General features: G+C 35.1%; 1 protein-coding gene across 1 annotated transcript in view; it reads left to right on the top strand.

Annotated features, from left to right (window-relative positions):
• The window catches only part of SMC6 (structural maintenance of chromosomes 6), an 87,696-nt gene that overhangs the window by 51,132 nt on the left and 8,858 nt on the right, over positions 1 to 27,706 (top strand). The window contains 5 exon segments of the mRNA XM_017871423.1: positions 701 to 871; positions 4,642 to 4,776; positions 5,764 to 5,909; positions 15,028 to 15,153; positions 20,095 to 20,200. Of these exon segments, the coding sequence (XP_017726912.1) occupies positions 701 to 871; positions 4,642 to 4,776; positions 5,764 to 5,909; positions 15,028 to 15,153; positions 20,095 to 20,200 (684 nt within the window).

The following is a 27,706-nucleotide window of genomic DNA, read 5'->3' as shown; positions in this document are numbered from 1 at the left end:
TTATTGATAGACTAAATTTCGTTTTTATGATTTTTTTTTTTTGAGTTGGAATATCACTCTTGTTGCCCATGTTGGAGTGCAGTGGTGCAATCTTGGCTCACTGTAACCTCTGCCTCCCAGGTTCAAGCAATTCTTCTGCCTCAGCCTCCTAAGTAGCTGGGATTACATAGGCATGTGCTACCACGCCCAGCTAATTTTTTGTATTTAGTAAAGACGGGCTTTCACCATGTTGGTCAGGCTGGTCTCAAACTCCTGACCTTAGATGATCCACCCGTGTCGACCTCCCAAAGTGCTGGGATTACAGGCATGAGCCACTGCACCTGGCCGACTAAATTTCTTAAACATACGGATAATATCTTATTTATCTTTGTTTACTTAGCATCTAACATATTCTCTGGCACAAGATGTAGTATAGTTTGGAAAAAATGAATAGATAGAATGAAAGTTATTCTTTTTGGTTATGATCTTAAGCAGAATATTGTCTCCTAAATATCATCCCTTCTGATTTTCAGCTTGTTTTCCTCTACTTCCTAATTTACCGTTAAGAGTATAAAAATATTCTAGTGTTCTTTCTATTTGTATTTGATCTGATTTGCATATAGCCTATAGTTTCTCCTCTCAGAATTATTTATATGTTTCTTCTATTTGAAAGCTTAAAAAGTGTTTTAATTAACCCTATATGCTGTTTAAATTTTATCAGGAAGATGAAGCTCAGGAAAATAAAAGCAAAATGAAAATGGTTGAGAAACATATGGAGCAACAAAAAGAAAATATGGAGCATCTTAAAAGTCTGAAAATAGAAGCAGAAAATAAGTATGATGCAATTAAATTAAAAATTAATCAACTATCAGAGCTAGCCGACCCACTTAAGGTATATATTTTTGATATTCTGTTATGTATGTATTTTATGGTTTAGTTTTATATCCACAGTGTACTTATTGGGTATTGGCCTAAAAGAATTTCTGGTTAAATGTAAATATAATAGCATAAAAATCGAATATAAAGAATGGTGGGAACCAAACTTTCATCATTAGATCAATTAGTGTTAAACACTTCTGTTCATGCCTTTAGGAGAATAAATCACCAAATTTCCATTTCTCCTAGAGGATTATAATTTTTTTTTTTTTGACCTCTTTATGATTTTTAAACATCAGAACCAGGAGCAGAGACATCTTGTACATGTAGAATGTCTCTGTGCTTACTTGTTCTGTTGTCCCAGCTTTGCTTCAATAACTCAAAAGATTAGTTGCTATAAAAGCCACCTTGAAATAAAGTACTACTCATCTCTTATTTGTCAGCTATCTCATTATGTTCCAGGCTGAATTCAATTGGCTTTATTTTTAACTTGTATTTTTTGAGACAAAATTGGCCATGAAGTTTTTCATAATATTCCCTTATTATTCCTCGTAAATTTGATCAACAGAGAAAAAATAAACTGAAGAAAAACAAATAGACTGAAATAAACAACATCTTAGGGACCTGTGAAACTATAACAGAATAGCTGACATTTGTATTGTTGGAGTCTTAGAAAGTGAGGGAAAAGAGGGCATGACTGAAGACGTACTTAAAAAAATAATGGCTAAACACTTCCCAAATTTGGCAAAAAGCATAAACTTACAGATTAAAGAATGTAAGTAAACCGAAAACAAGATAAGCCCAACGTAATCTGCAATAAGACACATTATAGTGAAACTTCTGGAAATTAAAGATCTTACAGATAGCAAGAGAAAACCTTATATAGAAAAGGATTTTTGAATGACAGCATATTTCTCATAAGAAACTATGGAGGCCAGATGGAAGTGGCATATTTTTCAAGTGCGAAATGACCTGTCAACCCTGTGTCCGCCAAATGTATTTCCAAGCAATAAAGGAAAAAATCAAGATATTCTCAGATAAAGGCAAACTTAGAGAATTTGTTGGAACATCAGGAAGGAAAAAAGAATGAGATAAAAATAGGAAAAAATGCAATAGACTTTACTTCTTGAGTTTTAAAAATTATATTTAGAAGGCTAGCAAAAATTATAATATCTCAGATAATTCTAAATGTATGTAGAGGAAGGTATTTAAGACTTATATTTAAAATGGGGAAAAGAAAAGGGATGCAAAAGGGAGATAAGATTTCTATACTTCTCAAACTGGTAAAATAATTATGCCAGTAGACTGTGATGTTTGGTGTATATCATGTAATACCTACAGCAGCTTCTAAAAAAAGCTATACAAGGAGGTGCACTAAAACATACTACAAATAAGTTGAGATGGAATCCTTAATGTATGTTGGAGTAAACACATGAGGCAGGAAGGAGAAGACAGATAAACAACAAACAGAATACAAAAAATAAAATGACAGACTTAAATTTAGACTTACTTGTCTAAATAAATGAAAGACAGATATGGACAAAGTAGATTAAAACATGACTATATGCTCTCTATAAATAGCTCACTTCAAATACAGCCATATAGGCAGGTTGAAAGTAAAAGGATGGAAAATGGTATATCCTGCAAATAATAATCAAAAGAAAGCAGGAGTAGCTATATTAAAATCAGATGAAGTGGACTTCAAAATAAAATTACCAGAGACAAACAAGGACATTATGTAATGACAAAAGGTTCAGTCCACCAAAAATACATAGCAATTCTAAATATGTGTGCAACAAATATTAGAGTTGTAACATATGGGAAGCAAAATCTTATCAAAATCTTATAGAACTTCAATAATTGATAGAGCAACTATACCAAAAGTGAACAAGGATATAGAAAAACTCAACAGGATCTAATCATTATTTATGTATTGTTCAGTAAAATTTATCCATTTAAAGTGTGTAGTTCAGTGATTTTTCATATATTCAGAGTTGTGTAACCATTTCCACCGTTTGAGAACATTTTCATCACCTAATAAAGAAACCTGTACTGATTAACAGTCACTCCCAATTCTCTCCTATTCCCATGCCCTGGCAAAAACTAATCTACTTTCTATCTCTATAGATTTGCCTATTCCAGATATTTCATATGAGTAGAATCATATAATATGCGGTCTTTTTTTACTGGCTCCTTCAACTTAGCATAATGTTTTCAAGTTTCATCTGTGTTGTAGCATGTGTCAGAACTTTCTTACTTTTATTGCCTAGTCAAGTTCACATTTTATTTATGCGTTCATCAGTTGATGGACATTCGGGCGCTGCTGCTGCAAACATTCATGTACAAGTTTTTGTGTAGATATGTATTGTCATTTGTCTCAGATACCTGGGAATGGAATTACTAGACTATGTGCTTACACTGCGTTTTGAAGAACTTTGAAACTTTCCAAAGTGACTGTACCATTTAATGTTCTCACCAACAGTGTTTGAATGTCCCAATTTCTCCACATCCTTATCAACACTGGTTATTTTCTGCCTTTTTAATTTTAACCATGCTAGTGAGTGAGAAGTGGTATCTCATTGTGATTTTGATTTGTATTTTCCTTATCGCTAATACTGTTGGTAGTTTTCATGTGCTTATTGGCCATTTGTTTATCTTTGGGGAAATGTCTCTTTAAATCTTTGCCCATTTTACAGTTGGGTTATGGGTCTTTTATTTTTGAGTTGTAAGAGTTCTTTATTCTGGATATGTGTTGGCTGTTTTTCATGTTACAGTAAATGTTTTAATTCATTTTTCAGTTATTCCTAGTATATAGATACATTACTGAATTTTGTATTGACCTGTATCCAGTAACCTTTCTAAACTCACTTATTAGTTTAAAGTTCTTTTGGAATTTATGTACCATCATCTGTCTTTGTATAAACACAGTATTACGCTTTCTTTTTTCTTCTGATTTTTATGCTTTCTATTTCCTTTTATTTTAATTGAACTAGCCAGGACCTCCAACAACTGTTGACCTTTGGTACATTGTTGAATAGAAGCCATGAAACTAGAAGTCCTTACCTTGCTCTTGTTCTTAGAAAGAAAACATTCTATATTTCATCATGAAGTAATAGCTACTATTTGCTTTTAATTGTCCTGTTTTTGTTGTTCTTCATACTTTCCCTCTTCATGTCCTTCCTTTGAGATTACCAAGTAATTATGAGTGTTCCTTTATCTCTTCTCCCAGTTTTTTAGCTATACCCTTTGTTTTATTTTTCCAGTGGTGGCCGTGCATTACAGTATGCATCTTTACCTTATATCTACTACTGTTTGTTTTTAAAGTGATCTTGGGATAGCTTCTTTTTTGTATTTTCTGCTTAAAATTGTGAAGTTATACCAGATATTACTAAATAAATCAGAGTTAAATTTTTTTACATCCTTGCTTTTTCCCCGACCCACCTTTTTTAAAACCAGGTATCCTTTTTCAGGTGTCCTCTGTAAGTGCCTAACACTTGCATTGTTTTAAGTTTTTAAAGGCTAATGTGGATTCCCCAAAAAATGCCTGGTGTATTAAAATAAAACTGAAAGTACCATAGTATATGGGGAATTCAGATAAGAATTTGAATTTAAGGTGACTTCCTAATTTGGGAAACTCCTCACTTGTATTCAGACCCATATGGATAAAATAACACTTGCCTCTTCAAACAGCATAATCCTAGCCACTTTATTGAGTTGTTAATTATCTTTATGCCTATGCTGGAAATTTTTTTAAAACAGTCTTTTATTTTGGTTTTGTTCAAACAGGATGAATTAAACCTTGCTGATTCTGAAGTGGATAACCAAAAACGAGGGAAACGACATTATGAAGAAAACAAAAGAACACTTGGATACCTTAAATAAAAGAAACGAGAACTGGATATGAAAGAGAAAGAACTACAGGTTTTTCACCATTTTTTTCAAGTTATTTTGTTTGCAGCCTGAGTCATGATTATTAAAGTGTGTTTTCCCTAATGTCATGTTTCTAAAAACAGACAAGTTGTCTGAATTTGTTTCATATAGAGTAATAGGTGTTTGGGTGAGTCAACAGAAGAGACTTAGGGACCCTCAAAGTGTGAGGACTTAAATAGGCACGACTCCAGCAGTCCTGTATTATGCCTCTGAGTGCTTTAGAAAGTAGCACTGTCTTTCAGCTAACATAGCTCCTTAGATGCCCACCTTGGCAAGCGGATAGCCATTGTGTGTCCGGAAAAGGCACCCCTTCCAGAGAGTAGTTGGGCTGTGAGCTGGGCTAGATTTTAGCTCCTACTAGACATGTCTGTTGGCAACTAGAGTGGCCCAGTGTTTAGAGGAGAATAAATTGAAGGCAATCTTGTCCTAACCAGAACAGGTGGATTCCAATTTTGCATTTATATCTTAAGGAAAATGATCTAAACTCTGTAATTCATTTTCTTATTTGTTTTCCTCATTTGTTTAAGAATAATACAGAAAGTTGTGAATATAAATAAGTACTATGTGTAAAAGTGCCTTGTATTCTTTACCCCATGAGGGTCTTTGTTTGTGTTTTTAATACCATTGGTGCCTCAGAGTCCACCCTAAAGGACATGGAAACCTACATCTCACCTTGGTGCCCTGGGTAGCAAGCTTTTCGGAACTGCTACATTAAATTTGTTTCACTAAGAAGTTGTGGAGATCTTGCACCTTATTAAAGTTACACACAGCAATGCAGTTTTCTCTTGAGGTCATTCCTCTGGACTTTATCTTCAATATAAAACCTAGATAAATATAAATACATTGATATTAAATGTAATTAAAATACATTTATTAAACATAAGTTCAGAATTTTACTTTGCATATTTTGGCACAAGTAGTGTAATGAATTGTTATATCAAAGAAGAGTTTTAAAGATTTAAACATCTATCTTCTTAGGAGAAAATGTCACAAGCAAGACAGATCTGCCCGGAGCGTATAGAAGTAGAAAAATCTGCATCAATTCTGGACAAAGAAATTAATCGATTAAGGCAGAAGATACAGGCAGAACATGCTAGTCATGGAGATCGAGAGGAAATAATGAGGTAAGTAGCTGGTAGCTTTTCTGCTTTACCATATTATTCATGCATATCATCAAGACAAAAAATGAAAAACATATACACGTCTTAAATTTAAATGAAGTGTTACTGTAGCAAATACTTATAGCTGAAGTAGTCCTTAATGTGTGTGTTATTTTCAATAAGTAGTAACCTTTTTTCTTCTGAACTATTATAAAACTTATTATGGAATTTCATTTTAACATAAATGCTTTTGTGTATCTGTAAGTTTCATATAGACATGAAAATGTTCAACTTCATAAGTAATAAAAGAAATGGAAATCAAAACAGAAGCCATTTTTCAAATACATCAAATCGAATAGGATGAAAATAACGCTAATATTCTATGTCAGTAAGTTCAATGAAATGGAAATTTTTATATTACTGATAAAAACGGACGCTCTTGATAATTAGAGCACAGGTTCTGAAGAAAGAGTTATCTCAATTTAAATTGCGTTTCCAGCCGGGTGCGGTGGCTCAAGCCTGTAATCCCAGCACTTTGGGAGGCCGAGACGGGCGGATCACGAGGTCAGGAGATCGAGACCACCCTGGCTAACACGGTGAAACCCCGTCTCTACTAAAGATACAAAAAACTAGCCGGGCGAGGTGGCGGCACCTGTAGTCCCAGCTACTCGGGAGGCTGAGGCAGGAGAATGGCGTGAACCCGGGAGGTGGAGCTTGCAGTGAGCTGAGATCTGGCCACTGCACTCCAGCCTGGGTGACAGAGCGAGACTCCGTCTCAAAAAAAAAAAAAAATTGCATTTCCACCACCTGCTTATATGACTTTGGCAAATTACCTATCTCTCTGAACTTTAATTTTCTCATTCACAAAATGGGGATTGTTCTGAAGATTAAATGAAATGATCCGTAAGCAATATGTAGGAAATATAGTATATTAGTTATCATTAATGTCTTTCTGAAAAACATTTAGTGGTATGTCAACATATTTTGTCAAAATTTTAATTGACCAGGTAATTTTGTTGCTATTCCATACTCCAGTGGGGTATGTATGGTATTTTGATACATACATACAATGTGTATGAGTGAGAATATGCAAGATTTGTTGTTCTGTGCCTGGCTTATTTCACTTAATAAGTGACCTCCAGTTCTATCTATGTTGCTGTAAACGACAGGATTTCATTCTTTTTTTGTTTTTTGAGATGGAGTTTTGCCCCTCTTGCTCAGGCTGGAGTACAATGGCATAATCTTGGCTCACTGCAACCTCTGCCTCCCGGGTTCAAGTAATTCTCCTGTCTCAGCCTCCCAAGTAGCTGGAATTACAAACAGGCACATGCCACCACACCCATCTCATTTTTGTATTTTTAGTGGAGACCGGGTTTCATCATGTTGGTCAGGCTGATCTTGAACTGCTGACCTCAGGTGATCTGCCTGCCTCAGACTCCCAAAGTGCTGAGATTACAGGCATGAGCCACCATGCCGGGCCTCATTCTTTTTTATAGCTGAATAGTATTCTGGGATGTGTGTGTGTATGTATACACGTTTTTCTTTCTTTCTTCGTTCATTAATGGACATGTGGGTTGATCACATATCTTGGCTATTGTGAATAGTTGCTGTTTTGATTTAGTGATATATCTTGAAGATCTTGTATCAGTACATAGATATTTCCTCAGTGTCTTTTATAATTTCACCGTATTTAATAATCTTTTCATGGATAGTTGAGTTTTAATCTCATCTTTTGCTATTGCAAATGGTGGAACACAATAACTGAATGTGCATTATTTTATATGTACTCAGGATTTTTTTTTAATAGTATAAGCTCCATATGGTCAGATTTCCCTTTCTAAGGATTGTACTAATTTTGCATTCCCATTAGCAATGTATTAGAGTGTCTGTTTTCCTACAGCCTAAACAGTGTTTGTCCTTAGATTTTTTTTGTTGATTTCCCAAGAGAAATAATTAACTGTAATTTTAATGTACATTTCTCTTATATTGAGTGAAGTTGAACATCTTTTCATTTATTTATATTTTTTTGTAACCTTTTCATGTACTTTTTTTCTTTTCAGTACATTATGCAGATTTTTAAAATTAAATTAATTTTGTGATACATATTCACAGGTAGTTTTTTTTTGTTTTTTTGTTTTGTTTGTTTGATTTTTTTGAAATGGAGTCTTCCTCTGTCACCCAGACTGGAGTGTGGTAGTGTGATCTTGGCTCACCACAACCTCTGCCTCCTGGGTTCAAGCGATTATCCTGCCTCAGTCTCCCAAGTAGCTGGGATTACAGGCGTGCACCACCACGTGCAGCTAATTTTTTTTTATTTTTAGTAGAGCTGGAGTTTCGCCATGTTGACCAGGCTGGTCTCGAACTCCTGACCTCAGGTGATCCACCTGCCTCAGCCTCCCAAACTGCTGGGATTACAGGCATGAGCCACCACACCTGGCTACAGGCAGTTGTTAAAAAACCATACTGTTTTAATTATCATGACTTTATGATGTTCTCTCTGATTTTCATTGTTAATTTTTCAGTGAATTTAGTAACCTGAGCAAAAGCTATTTATTTTTCTGTGGAAAATCAATTTTTAATCCCATGGTCTGCTAGTCACTCACATATTACATTTCTCTTTCTATTAGTTATAAAATAAAATAATTGCAGTAATGATTTAAGAAGCAACTGGAGCTCAAACAAAATTTTAACCCTAGTAGATTTTCCCATTTGGAATTAATAGTGTATTGAACAGAGACATTGCCTAGATCCAGTTGCCGTAGACATGCATCCATTATTATAAATACAGTTGGCTCTCTGTATCCGCTGGTTCCATATCCACAGGTTCAACCAACCGCAGATTGAAAAGACTGGGGAAAAAATCTCAAAAACAACAAAAAAAGAATACAACAGTGAAAAATAATACAAATTTAAAAAAAAATACAGAATACAGTAAAACAACTATTTACATAGCATTTACATTGTATTAGGTATTATAAGTAATCTCTAGAGATGATTTAAAGTATACAGGAAGATGTATATAGGTTATACGCAAATACTGTGACATTTATAAAAGGGATTCATGGTATCTGCACAGGGGTCCCTGGAACCAGTTCCTTCGCGGATACTGAGGGACAGCTCTATCAAAAATCATAAAACGTCAAACATTATTGAAAAGCCATATATACATTTAGCATGTATACATGCACACATATACATGCACACATATACATGCACTCACATTTCTTTAAATTTTTTTTCTGTACCATTCAAAAGTAGGTTTCATATTTTATGACCCTTTACCTCTTAGTACTTCAATATATTCCCTAAGAATAAGAGTATTATCTCACATAACCACAATGCTGTTATAAAGTTCAGGAAACTTAACATTGATACCTGTAGTCCAATTCCGATGTTGACAGTTTTCCATGTCTTTCCTACGATATCGGATGCAGTCTAGGGTCGTGTATTTCATTTGTCATACTCTTTTACAGAATGCTCTTTATTTTGGTTTTATATGATATTTTTTCTCATAATTAGGTTCATATGTGTTCTTGGCCAGGATGCCACAGAAATGATGATGTATCTTTTTCTGGATATCACATCCAGAGGCACATAATCTATCTATTTCTGCTTCTTTCTTTCTCTCTCTCTTTCTCTCTCTCTCTCTCTGTCTCTCTCACTGATGATGTTAATTTTGACCACCACATCTGGCCACAGGCAGTTGTTAAAAAACCATACTGTTTTAGTTATTATGGCTTTATGATGTTCTTTCTGATTTTCATTGTTAATTTATTCAATGAATTTAGTAACCTGAGCAAAAGCAAAAGTAAAGGTGTTAATTGGTTTTTCCATTGTATGCTTTACTGTTTTTTCCTTGCAACTAATAAACATTCTGCAGACAGACACTTTGCAACCCTGCTAGTATCCTGCTTTTTATCATGTTTTCATCCCTAGATTTATCATCTGCTAATGATTCTTACCTGAACGAATCTTTACTATACTGCTTGCAAAATGAGGATTTTTCAATTCTGTTGCATCCTTCATATTTATCAGTCACTTGAAAGGAAGAGCCTACGTTGTCTCCAATTTATCTATTTATTAATTTATTTACTTGCCTTTGCAATATGGACTTTGCAATTATTGCCAAATCCCCTCTGCAAGATATGTTTACAATTATTTTTTTTCTGGTGTTTAGTAAATTTACTGTGTTCTAAAGTTACTTGGATTAAGTTTTCTCTCTTTATTTTACAGTTATTAATTGACTTGATTTGGAAATGTTTTTATTTGTGTTCAGTTTCCTTGTTAATTTAATTTTACAGACTTCTGTTTTACTCAATGGACTGTAGTCATTTATAGTCCATGTTTATTTTAAGATTTTCTTTTTTTGAGACAGGGTCTCGCTCTGTTGTCCAGGCCGGAGTTCAGTGGTAGGATCTCGGCTCACTGCAACCTCTGCCTCCCGGGCTCAAGTGATCCTCCCGCCTCAGCCTCCCAAAGTGCTGGGATTATAGGCATGAGCCACTGCATGGCCTATTTTAAGATTTAAATTGTTCTATCTTTGGTCAAATGGAGGCTCTCCAAGCTGGTTCCTGCATTTTCTTAACATGCTTTCCTTCTTGGTTTTTTTTAATAGCATTTTTAAACTTTGTGACATAACAAAATGTTTCAAGCTCATTCTATACCTGACCCAGCCTTGAAGTCAGTCACTTCTCCAAAGAGCCCTGGTTCCTTTTTTTAAGGAATGATACCTAAAAACAAAATTTGGATTTTAGGGGTGCTAATTTTTGCTGGAGTAGCATTTCTTCCAGTACCTTTCAGTTAACAGAACTAAAATGTGAGTTTGTATTGGTGTCTCCAGTGGGCAGTCCAACCCCACAAAGGGCTTTTTAACCTTAACCTATTCCTTATTTCTGTCTTTTTTTCCTCCGTGGGAGGAACTCTGGCTCTCAACAACGTTAATGTTTACTCAGTTCCACAATATATATCTACAAAAAGAAAATTATTGAAAAACATTCAAGATGTGTTTGCAATTATTTTTTCTCTACTATTTAGTAAATTTATCTGTTCTAAAGTTATTTGGATTAGGTTTTTATTGTTGTAGTTATTGTCTTGATTTAGAAATGCTTTTGTTTTGTTTGCATTCAATTTTAGATTTCTCTAATCCTTGTTTATGTAATTTCTCTTCGAGGGGAATATGTAGAAATTAACATGTTTTCACAAGTCAAAGCCATAAACAAAAGTATATTCAGGGATGTGTTCTCCCTTTTATCCTTTCCACCCCATTTCTTCTGGCCCACTCCCTATAGGCAACAGTTCTTTTTTATTTTCTATCTTTCATGTTTTTTATTTGTTTGTGAAAGTAAGCAGGTTCATGTGTGTTTTCTTTTTTCCATGGTTCCTCTACTTTTTTTCACAAAAGGTAGTCAACCATCTTGCTTTTATCATTCACCAATATACCTGAAGATCACTCTATATCAGTTCATTGAGATCTGCCTCATTCTTTTTACAGCTTCATTGTACTCTGTTTTGTGAGTCTGCACACACACATTGATCTGTACCTTAGTTTATTCAATCATTCTGTGTGTGTGCATTTTGGTTATTTCCAGTATTTAGCAGTTACAGATAGTGCTGCAATGAATTATCTTGCACATGCATGCACATTTGTGTGTATGTGTATTATTGGATACACTTGTGGCATCATATCAGTGCTCGAATCTGTATCTTCACAGTAATTTTCCAGAAGTGACTTTACTAGTTTGAAGCATAAATGTATAAGTGGTTTTGTTAGATATTTTCAGACCTTCTCTATAGGGTGTGTATCATTTTTGCATTTGTGCCAGCATTGTATAGGTTGAGTATTCCTTATCCAAAATGCCTGGAACCAGAAGTATTTTGGATTTTGGATTTGGAATATTGGTGTATTGATGAGATATCTTGGAGATGGGACCTAAATCTAAATACAAAAATTCATTTATGTTTTATATACACCTTATACACATAGCCTGCAGGTAATTTTATGTAATTTTAAAATGATTTTGTGCACGGAACAAACTTTGTATACATTGAATCATTAGAAAGTGAAAGTGTTACTATCTTAGCCATTCATGTAAACAGTCTGTGGTTGTTTGACATCACTGTCATTCCTGATTCTGAATTTATATAAGCAATCATTTTCTTACACTTATTCACACGTAAGTACTTAGTAAAAAAAAAATGTGACATATATATCTAGCATGTATGTATGTCATACATGTACAGAAAAGATATATCACAGCTGAAGGGGGCTAGGAAGGTCTCTTTTCCCTTGGGGACACTGAATAAATAAACTGCATTGTGTGCCTACATTTTGACTGCAACCTGTCCCATGAGGTCAGGTGTGGAATTTTTCACTTTTGGCATCCTATCAGTGCTCAAAATGTTTCAGATTTTGAAGTATTTTGAATTTCAGATTTTTGGTTTGCTTTTTGGGATACAGTCTCACTCTGTTGCCCAGGCTGGAGTGCTGTGGCACGATCTTGGCTCACTGCAACCTCTGCCTCCTGGATTCAAGCAATTCTCCTGCCTCAGCCTCCCAAGAAGCTGGAATTAACCAGCACCTGCCACCATGCCCAGCTAAGTTTTGTATTTTTAGTAGAGACAGGGTTTTACTATGTTGGCCAGGGTGGTCTCGAACTCTTGACCTCAAGTGATCCTCCTGCCTTTGCCTCCCAAAGTGCTTACAGGCGTGAGATACCGTACCTGGCCAAGTTTCAAATTTTTGGATTAGGAATGCTCAACCTGTGTAAGAGAGGATACTTTTTCCCCCAACTTTGCCAACAAAGTGTGTAGTGTATAGTTAAGCTTTTAATTTGTGCCTGTCTGATGGCTGAGAAATTGTATATAAAATGTAACTTTAATTACATTCCATCATTATGAATAAAACTTAACATTTTTTCATGTATTTAAGAATCATTTTATACCTTGTGAATTATCTATTCTTTTTTAAAATTGTTTTCTATAGTGTTTTCCCCTCAAAGTTTAAGTTTTTAACATATATGTGTGTATTAGGAGTATTAGCCAAATATTACAAATTTTTCTCTTGATTTCTTTTTTGAATTTGCACATATATTTTTTGCTATGAAAAGATTATTTTTATTTGGTTCAATTTGTCGTTCTTTGATTACATCTGGATTTTGGGTCATAGTTAAAATGCTTTTCTCTGCATCTAGGTTATGGAGGTATTCACCTACGATTTTTTTTCTTATTCCTTTTTCCACATGTTCTAATTACCTATGATTTTTAAGTACTTCTGTATGTCCATTTTTTACATGATATCTGTGATTTTTTTGGAGTTTATTCTCATGTATGGTGTGAGGAATAGGTTTTGTCTTTTTCCACATGACGATGCAGCCATTTGAAAAGTTGTTTGTTCTCTTTTGCTTGAGAATGGTGTGTATGAATATTTTCTATGTTTTATAAGTTGATAAGAATTTGTCTTTAGCTTTTATGTTTGAAGGATAGTTTGGCCTAATATAAAATCTTTAGCTCATACTTTTTCTCCTGAGCATCTTGTTTATGTTGGTGCTTGTCTATTATGTCCTGTAACTTGTCCAGAATGTTAGAATTCAGTGATTCTTTCATTGTTAAACATTGCTTTTTCAATATTTAGATTTAAGTCTTTAGTTCTTAAAAATTTTGTTGAATTTCACTTTAAAATATTTTGTTTCATTGTTTTGGTTTTTTTTGCGGCCTTTAGTTATAATGTTGGATATCTATATCTTCTCTAGTTATCATTTTGTCTAACCCTTTTGTCTGTTTTTTTTTTTTCATTTTGCTTGATTTTCTCATTTATGTTTTTTTCCATCTATGTGTTTTCCACGTTTCTCTTTTCTCCTATGCGTCTTCTCATTTTGTCTTCATATCTGTGTGTGTTCTTTTTAGGAGGAGGTTCTAGCCCTCCTACCTTCCTGTCTGTGGGTTCTCTTGCTTTACCTACTCCTCTTGTCTGATTATTACCTTCTTTTGTTTATCTGTTCTTTCAGTTCTTTTGTCTGCTTTGAGGTATTCCTTCCTGGTAGCACTTGTCTGGTGTTTGTGTTTGTTTGTTTGTTTTTATTCTTTAAGACAGGCTCTTGCTCTGTCACCCAGGCTGAAGTGCAGTGGTACAATCATGGCTCACTGCAGCCTTGAACTTCTGGGTTCAGGTGATCCTGTGCCTCACCCTCCTGAGTAGCTGAGACCACAGGCACATGCCACCACACCTGGCTGATTTTTATTTTATTATTTGTAGAGATAGAGTCTTGCTATATTGTCCAAGCTGGTCTCTAATTCCTGGGCTCAAACAATCCTCTCACCTTGGCCTCCCAAAGTGCTGGGATTATAGGCATGAGCCAATATACCTGGCCTCTTTTGTTGTTTTAATTTATGATGTTCAATTATAATTTTCATCTGCTTTGTGGCAACACTGTTCTAATAAGTTTTCTTTGTCTGTAGGAGAGTTTTGCTGTTCTTTTTCATATTTTCCCCATAAATATCTGGATGCTGTGCCAGCGTTTTTTGTTACTTATTTTTTTAATTAGTTGAATTTTCCTGGACCAGTTATTTGAAGGAGAATGGGAAGGGTAGCTGTGGGAGCCTCGACCAGCATTGCCTTTCATGCTAATTCAATTATAGGCTTGCCACAGTAAAAGGCTGTTGCCTTTTGTAATAGCACTTTGAGTAGCCATGCCATCTCTGCCTCTTTGATCTTATCTTGTTTAGGACAGGGGAGGGTGGATTCTAATGCTGGCTTGAGTTCTTTTTTTCTTTTATTGGCATCTGTTACTGAAGGAAACCTTTCTTCCAGTGTGACCCCTTCCCTTTTTGAAGGTGTGTATTTGCTGGCATTCTCTAAGATCTGCCGCCTCTAGGCCCCACCAGGGTACTTGTTCACACACTGTCTCTGCCTCCTGTAGGGCTTGGACCTTGTTCCTTCCCTGTCCGGGTAGTACTGTCTCATTCCGTACCACCCTTTCATTCTGGGAGTGTAATTTCACTGGAAATTTATGAAATTGACTGCTGCTAGGTCCCCTTAGTACTCTCTGCCTCTCCCTATTCTTCCCAGTTAAATCTGTTTCAGATTCTACTCTTAGGTTTTTTACGTGTGGCATATTTCTTACGTAATATTTTGTTTATATAATAGGCAGTACCAAGAAGCAAGAGAGACCTATCTTGATCTAGATAATAAAGTAAGGACTTTAAAAAAGTTTATTAAATTATTGGGAGAAATCATGGACCACAGATTCAAAACATATCAACAATTTAGAAGGTAAGTACGTTGGAAAACATTACTATGTATTGTACATTTTTGTGTTTCTCTGTTTTCACATTATTTATATAATTCTCTTATAGCAAAGACTATTAAATGCTTGCTTTGTTATTCAGTTCTTAGGATTCTCTAATTTAATCAGACAATTCTGAATCTGCAGGACTCTTTATAGTGAGCTTATCCAACTGTTGCACTCTGTTAGATATTCTTTATGCTTAATAGGTCCTTTATGCTTAAACAGGTCCTTTGAAAGGGAACTCATTGGTTCTAAAATAGCCTATTTTACCCTTGGCTATTGCATGTTTTTAATGGATACAAGCATTTGGTAGGAACTATAAAGGTAATACCTCAGTTGATTTACCGTAATCTACTAGAATGACGTAGCTCCATGAATCCAGAAACTCTGTTTTGTTTACTGCTGTATCTCTAGTTTCTATAACCATACCTGATACATACCAATATACGTTGGTTGGATAAATGAATACAGAATTAGGGAAACTGGATATTAGTATATCCAGAGATGTACAGACTCACAGAGATAGATTGACTCCAACTGATAACAAGTGGCGGAAATAAACAGAGGATAGTTGATAGGGAGGGATGGCCCTTTAATGTACATGAATCCGAGGCAGCCCTCGTTCTTCCATTTGCCTCTGTGTTTCTCCAGGCAAATTCCCTCAGTAATATGCTTTTTAAAACTGTCTTTACACCAAAAATTCTACCATCTTAAGCCTGTACCAATGAAAAAAAAAAAAAAAGTACCTAGCTCTTATATTCCTTAGTGAAAGCATAGGTTAGTTTTTGAAATTCCCTTTTCAGTTTTACAGGCATATTAGTAGGACTTGAATTGAATAGGACCCATTTATACCCTTTTGAGGCTACTTTTAAGCCTTGTTAGATGAGATTAGAGCAGCCGTTGGTTGCGGGCTAATTTTTTCCTACCTCTGAGGCAGTGCTATTCTGAGTACTCTCCCGATACTTTATGAATCACGAGGTCCTCGCTGTAGCCAGTAAGAACATGAACTATTCCTGGTCGTGTGTGAGCTGTCGTAATTCTGTTTCCTTTGGATATTTCTTTTCCCAACCTCAAATGGTGTCCTCACACGTATGCACTGACCAGTACTCAGCTCCAGACTGGAACAGAACCCTTTGTAGAGCCTCTGAAGTTTATTTTGCCACCCCAGACTCCCAGCTCCAGCTCCTCAAACAAGAGCAACAGCTCTACTTTGGTTTCTACTCCCTTGTCCTCTTTGGGTGAAGAGCACTGTGGGGCATTGGTAGGGTTCAGTGTTTGTTTCCTATCTTTCAGAGATCATTTGACTAGAACTGCCTGTTCTAGGGGATTGGAAGAAGTTAATTGCAACCCCCTTGGATATCTTTGAGGGATTCAGCGGAGGAAGTGACTGCAGATGTGGTGGAAGTGGCAAGAGAACTAGAATTAAATGTGGAGCCTGAAGATAGCCAGAGTCTGAAAACGCTTGTTTTATGTATTTTGTCTCGTATTTTAGTTTCAGGCAGAAGAATAAACCCAATCTCTATTACTACATAAATCTGTTCCAGATGCAGTAGGATTTATTTTTATATCATTACTCAGAAATTTGTATTTAAAAGGTTTTTTGTAAAGTACCGGTCTTACAGTTTACAGGCATACCTCATTTTACTGCAGTTCACTTTATTGCACTTACAAATGTTGCATTTTTTACAAATTGAAGGTTTATGGCAAGCCTGCTTCAACCAAGTCTGTCAGCACCATTTATCCAACAGCATGTGATCACTTAATGTCTCTGTGTCATATTTTGTTTAATTTTTGCAATATTTCAGACTTTTTCATTACTATTAATCTGTTGTAGTGATCTGTCATCAGTGATCTTTGTTACTGTTGAAATTGTTTTCGGGTGCCACAAACTGTGCCCATATAAGACAGCAAACTTAATCAACAAATGTTGTGTGTGTTCTTCCTGCTCCACTGACTGGCCATTCATTCCCTCATCTCTCTCTGTCCCCTTAGGCCTCCCTGCTCCCTGAGACACAACAGTATTGAAATTAGGCTAGTTAATAGCCTTACAGTGACCTCTGAGTGTCCAAGTGAAAGGAAGAGTAGGATTTCTGTCACTTTAAATCAAAAGCTAGAAATGATTAAGCTTAGTGGGGAAGGTATATCAAAAGCCAAGATAAGCCGAAAGCTAGGCCTCTTGTGCCAGTTAGCCAAGTTGTAAATGCAAAGGAAAAGTTCTTGAAGGAAATTGAAAGTGCTATTCCGGTAAACACACTAATGATAAGAAAATTAGACAGCCTTGTTGTTGATATGAAGGAAGTTTCAATGGTCTGGATAGAAGATCAAAGCAGCTGTAACATTCCCTTAAGTCAAAACCTAATCCAGAGCAATGCCCTAACTGTCCAATTCGATGAAGGCTGAGAAAGGTGAGGAAGCTGCAGAAGAAGAGTATGACACTAGCAGAGGTTTGTTCATGAGGTTGAAGGAAAGAGGCCATCTTTGTAATATAAAAGTGCAAGGTGAAACAGCAAGCACTGATGCAGAAGCTGCACATTATCTGGAAGATCTGACTAAGATAACTGATGAAAGTGGCTACACTAAACAATGGATTTTCAACACAGGCAAAACAGCCTTGTATTAGAAGATGCCATCTAGGACTTTCATAGCTGGAAAGGAGATGTCAATGCCTGGCTTCACAGGACAGGCCAAATCTCTTATTAGAGGCAAATGAAGCTAATGACTTTAAGCCAATGTTTATTTACCATGCTGAAAATCCTAGGACCCTTAAGAATTGTGCAGTCTACTTTGCATGTGCTCTACAAATGGAAAAACAAAGCCTGATGAGAGCACATTTGTTTGTAGCATCATGGATTACTGAATATTTTAAGCCCACTATTGAGTCCTACAGCTCAGAAGAAATATTTCTTTGAAAATGTTACTGCTCATTGACAGTGCACCTGGTCACCCAAGGGCTGATATGATATACAAGAAGAAAGTGTTGTTTTCATGCCTACTAACATCCATTCTGTAACCCATAGATCAAGGAGTAATTTTAACTCTCAAGTCTTTTATTTAAGAAATATATTTTTAACACCATAGCTGCTGTACATAGTGATTCCTCAATAGATCTGAGCAAAGTAAATTGAAAACCTTCTGGAAAGGACTCATCATTCTAGATACCATTAAGAACATTTATGATTCATGGGAGGAAGTCAAAATATCAACAATAGTGTAAACAAAACTTTTGTGTGCAGTGGGAAGCCAAAAAATGTGTGTGACTCATTTTATTGCAATATTCACTTTTTTTTGTGGTAGTCTGGAACTGAACCTGCAGTATTTCTGAAGTATGCCTGTATTACCTTCATATGATTCTTTACCACTTACATATTTCATATTATTTACTCAGTCTTAGAAAGGGAGTGAAAATGACCTAATTTTTAAAATTGTTATGTCTTTACTCTGGAGAACTTTGCCATTTTTTTTTGAGACAGAGTCTCGCTCTCTCGCCCAGGCTGGAGTGCAGTGGCTCGAACTCGGCTCACTGCAAGCTCTGCCTCCCAGGTTCACGCCATTCTCCGGCCTCAGCCTCCCAAGTAGCTGGGACTACAGGCTCCCGCTACCACGCCAGGCTTATTTTTTTTAATTTTTAGTAGAGACGGGGTTTCACCGTGTTAAGCAGGATGGTCTCAATATCCTGACCTTGTGATCCACCCACCTCAGCCTCCCAAAGTGCTGGGATTACAGGCGTGAGCCACCGCACCCAGCCAGAACCTTGCCATTTTATGACAACAGTCTCTTTTAGACATCCCATGAATGGAGCAATAAATGAATACATATCTGTATTGAAAGAAAAGTTAATAGAAAACTCTGAAAACCAGCTAGCAGTGGTTGCTGTGGCAGCAGAAGGAAACTCAGGCTATCAGTGATTTCTAGTGTGGGAATTTAATGCAGTTCAGGGAGGGAAATAGGAAGGAAAAGAGTACCAGAGAAATGAGCCTTAGGCTTACTAGGGAGCAAAGATGTTCTGAAACCACGGCCAGTGACTTACCACACAGATCTTATTTTCTAAATACCATTCCCCGCTGAAAGGAACCAGGGCTCCATGGAGAAATGGCGGATTCCAGAGCTGGGCAGGGAAGGTACAGATGAACCTCATGCTATGGCAGAAAGGAAGGAAGGGCTCAAAAAAAAGGGGGAGTCATGATGAAAGGACACATGATCCAGCTTGAAGGGGGTGCCCACTGGAAAAATCTAGGATAGTTTGAGGATCTCAATAAGGATAGTAATAGATGGTGTGAATAATGTAAAAATAAAGCCAGTGAATAAGACTCCCTAATCTATTCTGATACACAGAAAGTTAGATAAGGAAATAAAGAATTGAGGAAGAAGGGAAAGTTCCCTACAGTAAAATGCCATCTAATATATAGAGAAGGAAAGATAGAGTTTGCATTGTGCCAAGCAAAGTGTAAGGCATTAGAGGTACCCAGTGCTTAAGAGAGTGCCCTTAGCTTTTTTGCGACTATGAAATTGGAAGGAGGCAAAATAAATAGATACTTTGTCCGTTTATCTTGTCACCGTCAGAGTTAATCCTCTCAAGGACAAAATATCTTTGTAATGTATTAGGGTAATGCCTTAGATTATTAATTAGTTGAATGACTGATACATTCCTAAGCACTGACTATGGTATAATGTGTTATATTAAACGTGAGATGACTCTTTAATTTTTTTATTATAAAAGTAAATGAACTGGTGAAAATGTAGGGACATAAATGAATATAAAGACACAAGGGAAAAAATATTACCTAAAACTCAACTAGTAAGTGAATAACCAATGTTTACATTTCAGCATATTTCCATCTGGTTTTCTAACATGCTTAGATCATGCTGAATATAGTTTTAAAAAACCTTTGCCTTCTTATTAATGTGCCTAATTTTTAAATTTCAAGGTGTTTGACTTTACGATGCAAATTGTACTTTGACAACTTACTATCTCAGCGGGCCTATTGTGGAAAAATGAATTTTGACCACAAGAATGAAACTCTAAGTATATCAGTAAGTATCTTAATTCTTTTCATCCTAATCATTAGAAAACTAGTTATTTCTTTTCTTTTCTATTTTTGTTGGGTATTTTTTAGAGACAGAGTCTTACTCTGTTGCCCAGGCTGGAGTGCAGTGGTATGATCATAGCTCACTGTAACCTTGCATAGGCTCAAGTGACCCTCCTGCCTCAGCCTCCCAAGTAGCTAGGACTATAGGTGCATGCCACCATGCCCAGCTAATTTTTTTTTTTTTTTTTTTTTTTTCTGTATAGACAGGGTCTCACTATGTTGCCCAAGCTGGTCTTAAACTCCTGGCCTCAAGCAGTTCTCCTGCCTTGGCCTTCCAAAGTGCTAGGATTATCGGTGTGAGCCACCATGCCTAGCCTGCTGCTTTTCTTTTGATAAAACACTGATAAACTTTAACCTGTTGTCTTTGATTTTTAACTTAAGGATGGTCTTTGCCAACGTGTTGAATTTAAATTGATCTTACTAAATAAAGCTCCTAGCGTAGATTTTATTTATAGACAAACACATTATTTTCTTAGGGTAATAATTGGGATTTTTTTTTCAGTGACAAGTATTTACCTTGTCTTTCTACTCCACTGGTTCCCTTTTAAAATGTATACAGCATTTTAAATTATTCGGGACTTTATGGAAAGTACATAGTCTCCAGTCTCCTATAAGGAAGTAAAGAAGGTTCTTCCCCACTTAATTGTGTTTTTACTCTTTACTTCTGAAGTTGTCCCTAGATCTGGCCACTTTTGAGTAAAAAAAAAGCTACCGTATTCAACTTGATTTTATAGGTTCTTTCATAGTCATGTGTTAAAAGGGCATATTGAGATATGGCATTAAAAAAATGTACAGTCAGGAGGCCAGGAACAACTACCCACTCTAACTATTCTGGGGCAGAATTTTCAAATAATTACCTACTACTGTTAGTTACCATAAATCTTATCCTTTTATTTTAGTACTTAGAATAAATGTTAAATTTTTGGAACATCTTTTTTGTTTAAAAGCTCTGCATTTTAACCACATTAGAAAGTTAACTTTTACTGTCCCTTTAATTTCTACTGCTAGATCATTGGTAACTCCTCTTTACCTACCTTTGGTTTTTAAAAGACCCAGTTATTAAAGATACAAATTGAAAGTATTGAGAAGAATTGTGATTATTGATAGGGAAGGTAGTATGTCATAGTAGTTTATTGTTCTCACTGTAGACTATAAAAAAGCCAGGGAAATTACAAAACTTTTATTTTTAAAAAGACGTTGGAAAGCCGTCTAAACAGTAATGACTAGACAAATTGGAATTCCAAGGGATAGGGGGGAGCCTGTCCAAGGTAAACTGACAATTGCTGGACATTTTCTTTCCTGGGAGCGTTTGCTGATTCTGGGCTTTCAGTAGTCTAGTAGTAGGAAGAGGGCTAACAAGTAGTAGCAGGAGGAGGAGGAGGGCTGACAAGACAGTAGAAACTTGGGAAGGGAACTGCTAGGCACCTAACTAATGTTTCAGTCAGTCACTTCCTTAGTTCTGATGTTGTGCACAGTTGGCCCAAGGAACAGTTACGAATGAAAAGTGGACTAAGTCTTAGGAAAATTGCAATTTATGCCCAATCCAGCTTTCTCCCTTATTGACTGTGAGCCCTATCATACCTGAAGCCTAATATAAGGAAAGGGGTCCCCTCTTTCGTGAAATATTGTACATTTGGAGGCACCATTGATCTTTTTTTTTATTATTATTTTATTTTATATATTGTTTATTTTAATTCTAAAAGCAAAACATGAATATGGTTTTAAAATTTCCAAAAGTACAGCAGAGTAGAAAATTGAAAAGCATTATCTCCCTTTAAAATTTCTATTGGCCACCACAAAAACTCCATTTATTATACCACTAATTTCCTGATTTATCAATCTAAGATCTTAGCTGCTGCCTCCCAGCTATAAAAGATAAAAAGGCAGTACATTTAAACTATGATCCATCTTCTCGCACACCAAACCCAAAATCCATTCTCAATATCTCTCTCTGAAGTATACAAAGGATATGATACTACATTTGTTTTTAGACCATTGATCTTTTACACAAAATATCAAGCGTAAGATAATAAAGACTGAGTGCTTACACCGTAAGATCAGGAAGAAAGCAGTTTTGTCCACGTTCGCCATTTATATTCAGAAGTAGAACTAAAGGTTTTAACCAGTGCAGTTAGCCCAGAAAAAGAACTAAAAGACATGTATATTGGAACAGAAGAAGTAAAATTCTTTTGGTCCACAAATAATATGGTTATCTCTGCAGAAAATCTGATAGAATCTACAAAAAGAGCTACTAGAACTAGTTGGAGTTATAACTAGCAAGGTTGCAGACACAATCAGTATGCAAAAATGAATTACATTTCTATATACTTGCACCAAATGATTAGAAATTGAAATTTTAAAAAATACCATTTATATTAGCATCAAAAATATAAACTACCTAGGGAAAAATCTGCCAGAAGATATTCAAGACCTGTATAATGAAAACTACTAAAATAGATGCTGAGAAGCTAAAGAAGACCTAAATAAATGGAGAGACACAGGGTGTTGCTAGATCAGAAGACTCAGTATTACTAAGAAGTAAGTTCTTCCCAAATTGATCTACAGACTGACTCGACTCAATTTTCATTAAAATGCCAGCAGACGTTTTTATAGAAATTGGCAAGCTGATCCTAAAATTCATATAGAAATGCAAAGGGCCTAAACTAGCCAAAACAACTTTGAAAAGGAAGAATAAAATTGAAGGACTTATCAAATTGTACACTTTAAATATATGCAGTTTATTATATTTCATTTATACTTAAAGCTGTAAAATTACCACATATATAAAGAAGCATGGAAAAGTGACTGATAATTTTTTTAAAGTAGAAAATAGAACCAGACCACCAAATGATAGTTACAAGAGAAAGCAGACTAATATTTTTAACCATGATTAATTTGTTAAAGAACATAGAGTTAATCACAAACAAAATGGACAAAACAGATTCAACATTGAATTGGAATCCACAATTTCAATACAGAATTGGAAGCTACAAGAACATTCTAAAACTGAAAAGCGTAATATCTGAAATTAAGAGCTCATTGGATGAATTTAACAGCCAACTGGACACAACAGAAGACAAAATTAACAAATCAAGGCAGGTTAAAGGGAAATGTCTAAATTGAACAGGATAAAAACAGAAAACACTGAACAGAGTTTGAGATATGAGGAGCACAACCAGCAAGTTTAACATAATTGGAGTCCCTATAGGATAGAACAAAGAATGAGCAGAAAGAATATTTGAAGAGATAATGTTTGAGAATTTTCAAAACTGAAATACATCTATCTAGATTCAGAAACCTCAGCAACCTATAAGTGAGGTAGATATAAAGAAAACCACACTTAAAATCTATATGATAGTCAAATAGCTGAAAACCAAAAACAAAGAGGTAACCTTACAAGTAGCAAGAGAAAAAATATGCGTTAGTTTCCAAAGAGCAACAATAAAACCGAAGGCAGACTTTTAAATAGGAATTGTGGAAAGTAAACATTACCTGACAGACTTTAAAGTGCTAGCAGAATTGTTTTTAAAAACTGATATCTAGAATTCAATAACTAGCAAAACTACTTTTCAAAAATGAAGATGAAACGTCTTAGTTTTCAGACAAACAAAAGCTGAAATAATTATTCTTCAGTATGCTTGGCCCACAAGAAATACTAGAGAACATCTTCAGATGAAAGAAAAATGGATGGAAACATGGAATTGCAGAAGGAACAGAGAGGAATGCAAAAGGTAAATCTGTGGGTAAATACAAAACAGTTTTGGCTATCTAAATCAACAATAATAATATTGTCGAATAGACACTCAAGTCTTGAGGGGCTTAGAAGCTGTAAAAATCAAATGTATGACAATAGCACCAAAAGGGAATAGAAGTACATAGAGTTCTAAACTGTTGTAAGGTTCTTGTACCTTTCAGGAAGTAATACCAATACTAATTTAAGATATACTAATATATCAGTGATACATATTGCAATCTCTAGAGTAACCACTGAATTTTAAAAGAATGTATAATTTTAAAGCTAACAGAGACCAAATAAAAGGAATGGAAAGCAAAAATACTCAATTAAATGAAGGCAAAAAGGGAAGAGAAATAAAGAACATACGGAACAAATTGAAAGGAGATGCATGACTCAAATATAGATACATCAGTAATTACATTAAGTGTAAGTGCACTAAATTATTAAATTAAAAACAGGCTGAATAGAAAAAAACTAACTGCTGTTTATCAAAATACACCTTAAATAGTAACATAAGGACAGAGAAGATCCTAAGTAAAATATGGTAAATGATACACCGTGAAAACATTAGCCAAAGGAAAGCTGGTTACGCTATAATAATAACAAAATAGACTTTATGCAAGAAATATTACTAGAAGCCAAAAGGGCCACTTCGTAGTTATAAAAGTTACTTAAAAAAAATTTAATTTGTATGTACCTAATAATGTAGCTTCAAAATACATAAAAATTGGGAGAAGTAAAAGGCAAAGTAAAAGAATTGACAATTATAGTTGGAAATTTTAGTAAACTTTTCTCAGTAATGGATAGAACAATCAGATTAAAAGTCAGTAAGGCAATATAAGATTTAAATTACACAACCAAATTCACCTAATTGGTAGAACTATAGAACATTGTGCCAAACTACCACAGATTGTATATTGTTTTGAAGTACATGTAGAACATTTACCAAAATAGACCATTTCCTGGCTATAATGCAAATCTCAACAAATTTCAAAGGATTGATGTCATACAGAATATGTTGTAAAGTGGAATGAAATTAGAAATAACAGAAAGGTAACCTTAAAACTTAATGAATGTTAGAAAATTAGGCAGCACATTTCTCTATAATCTGTAGGTCAAAAAAGAAATCAAATAGATATTAGAAGATAAATTTGAATCAAACAACAATAAAAAGAAAACATCAAAACTTGTATGATACAGCCATAGGATTTCTCAGAAGGGAATTTACAGCTCTAAATATATACATTAGTAAAAATGGAAGGCTTAACATTAATGATCTAAGTTCTATCTCGGGATGCTAAAAGGAAAAAAAGTCCATTATAAATTCAAGTAGAGAGATGGATACAATGATAAAAGCAGAAATTGGATAGTAGAAAGCAAATGTACAATAGCAATGAAACAGAATAGACACCTGAGGAAGACCTTACCTACATGCATAAGTCATACATATATGTAATGACAAGACTCCACTGCAAGCCTGTGGAAGAGGGTGGTCTTCTCATGAATGGTGTGAGATTCAGATTGTTGGATATCCTTTTGGTAAAATAAACAGTAAGCGGCCGGGCATGTAATCCCAGCACTTTGGGAGGCTGAGGCGGGTGGATCATCTGAGGTTGGGAGTTTGAGACCAGCCTGACCAACATGGAGAAGCCCCATCTCTACTAAAAATACAAAATTAGCTGGGCATGGTAGCGCATGCCTGTAATCCCAGCTACTCAGGAGGCTGAGGCAGGAGAATTGCTTAAACCCGGGAGGCGGAGGTTGCAGTGAACCGAGATCACACCATTACACTCCAGCCTGGGCAACAAGAGCAAAACTCTGTCTCAAAAACAAAAAACAAAAAAACTAAAATTTAAAAAAAAAAAAATAGTAAGCAAAGTTTGACCCCTAACTTTATGTACAAAACTAATTTAGAAGTTGATCATAGACCTAAATTTAAAACAATAAAACTTCTAGAGGAAGAGAATGTCTTCATGTTTTTTTTGAGATTTTTTGAATGGGTGACACAAAAGGCAACCTACTGAAAAGAAAAGATGGATAATTTGGACTTTATTAAAATTAAGAACTTCTCTTCATAAAAAAGTAACATTAAACAAGTGATAAAAGAAGCTACAGACTAGGATAAGATTTGTGATGCATACATGCAACAAAGGACTTATGTAGAATTTTAAAATAATAAGTAGTAAGAAAGACTGATGTCTCTTTAAAATGGTCAAAAGGCTTAAACAGAAACCACTTTTAAATATCTAAATGGTGAGTAAACACATGAAAAAGTGTCGTTAGTAATCAGAGAAATATTATTTATACCACAGTAAGTTACTGTCACACCCTTATGATGATGATGAAAATGAACAAGACTGGCAATGTCGTGTGTTGGTGAGGATGTGAAATTGCAGCTCTCATATATTGCTTGTGGGAGTATAACTTGGTAAAACTAATTTGGAAACCTCTCTGTCAATGTCTGTTAAAGCAGTTCCATTCTTGGGCATAAACCCAAGAAAAAATTAGTGCTTATTTTCTCAAACAGATATATTTGAAAGTGTTCAAAGAAGTTTTACTTATCATAGCCCAAAACTGAGCAACCCAGTGTCTACCTAGAGTCAAATGGATAAGTTGGGTATATTCAAACAGTGACATGCTGTTCAGTAATGAAAATAACAAACTGCTGTTACACACACCATAGATGATCTGACAATGGTCAGTGAAAGAAGCCAGTTACAAGGGTGTACATAGTGTATATAAATATGAAGTGTATGTACAAAAGAGTATATGTAACATCTACATATTAAGTTCAGAAACTGTTAAGATTGATTTTGGGTGATTACAATCAGAATAATTGTTACCTTTTCAGGGATGGTAGTATGATACAAATAGTTTGCTTAGATGCTGGGAATATTCTTGTGTCTTCATCTCAGTAGTGGTTACCCAGGTGTGTGTATGTATTCATGTAAAATTGAGTTCTACATTTTGTGCTCTTTACTCTATATAAACTATTACTGTAATAAAAAATGGAGAAAAGGAAAGTGTTAGAAGTGCTTGAATAATTTATCTCCAGAGCTAACTATACAAAACAACTCGAGCTAGACTTTCTGATGTTGTCATCTCTGTTGTTCAAAAGAATATCAGATGAATCTTTAACTTACGTGGCCTTCATTTTACTAATAAGGAAAGTGACACTGAAGTTCCATGATATGTTAGTAATAGATGAGAGGGTAAAAGCTAGATCCCCCAGATTTACCTAGGGCTTCATTTATTAAATTGGTGCAAAGTACAGTTTTGGGGCAAGATTGCATCTTGGTGTTTAGTCCTTGCTTTTATGTGGGACTTTTTATTTGGTTGATTGTTGGTTTGGTTTGTTCAGACTTATGATAGATGTAAAATTTTAGAGTATGTTTAGAATTGGAATTTTTACCTTAGAATATTCATAATGTTAATATTAAAAAATAAATGAATGCTCACTTGAGAGCTGTATCATTTTTCAAATAGTGAATTAAAAAATATAGGAAGTTATATGTCTGCTATTGATATGAAACTAGTTGTTTCTCTTTTTTCACCTTGTATGCATATATGTATATCTGGAATTTTGTCAAAAAAATAGAATCCTTCCTAATGTTATTGTATATTATCTTCTCAGGAAATTGTGTGAACGATTTGCTGTTAATTTTATTAGTTGCTTTCTTACTGTTTTCATGGGCCCTTATTTAGTAAAGAATT

This window comes from Rhinopithecus bieti, unplaced genomic scaffold, assembly GCF_001698545.2.
Source record: "Rhinopithecus bieti isolate Rb0 unplaced genomic scaffold, ASM169854v2 scaffold_4781, whole genome shotgun sequence".
Taxonomy (NCBI): Eukaryota; Metazoa; Chordata; class Mammalia; order Primates; family Cercopithecidae; genus Rhinopithecus; species Rhinopithecus bieti.
The sequence above is the reverse complement of the archived record's forward strand: the minus strand, read 5'-3'. Positions and strand labels throughout refer to the sequence as shown.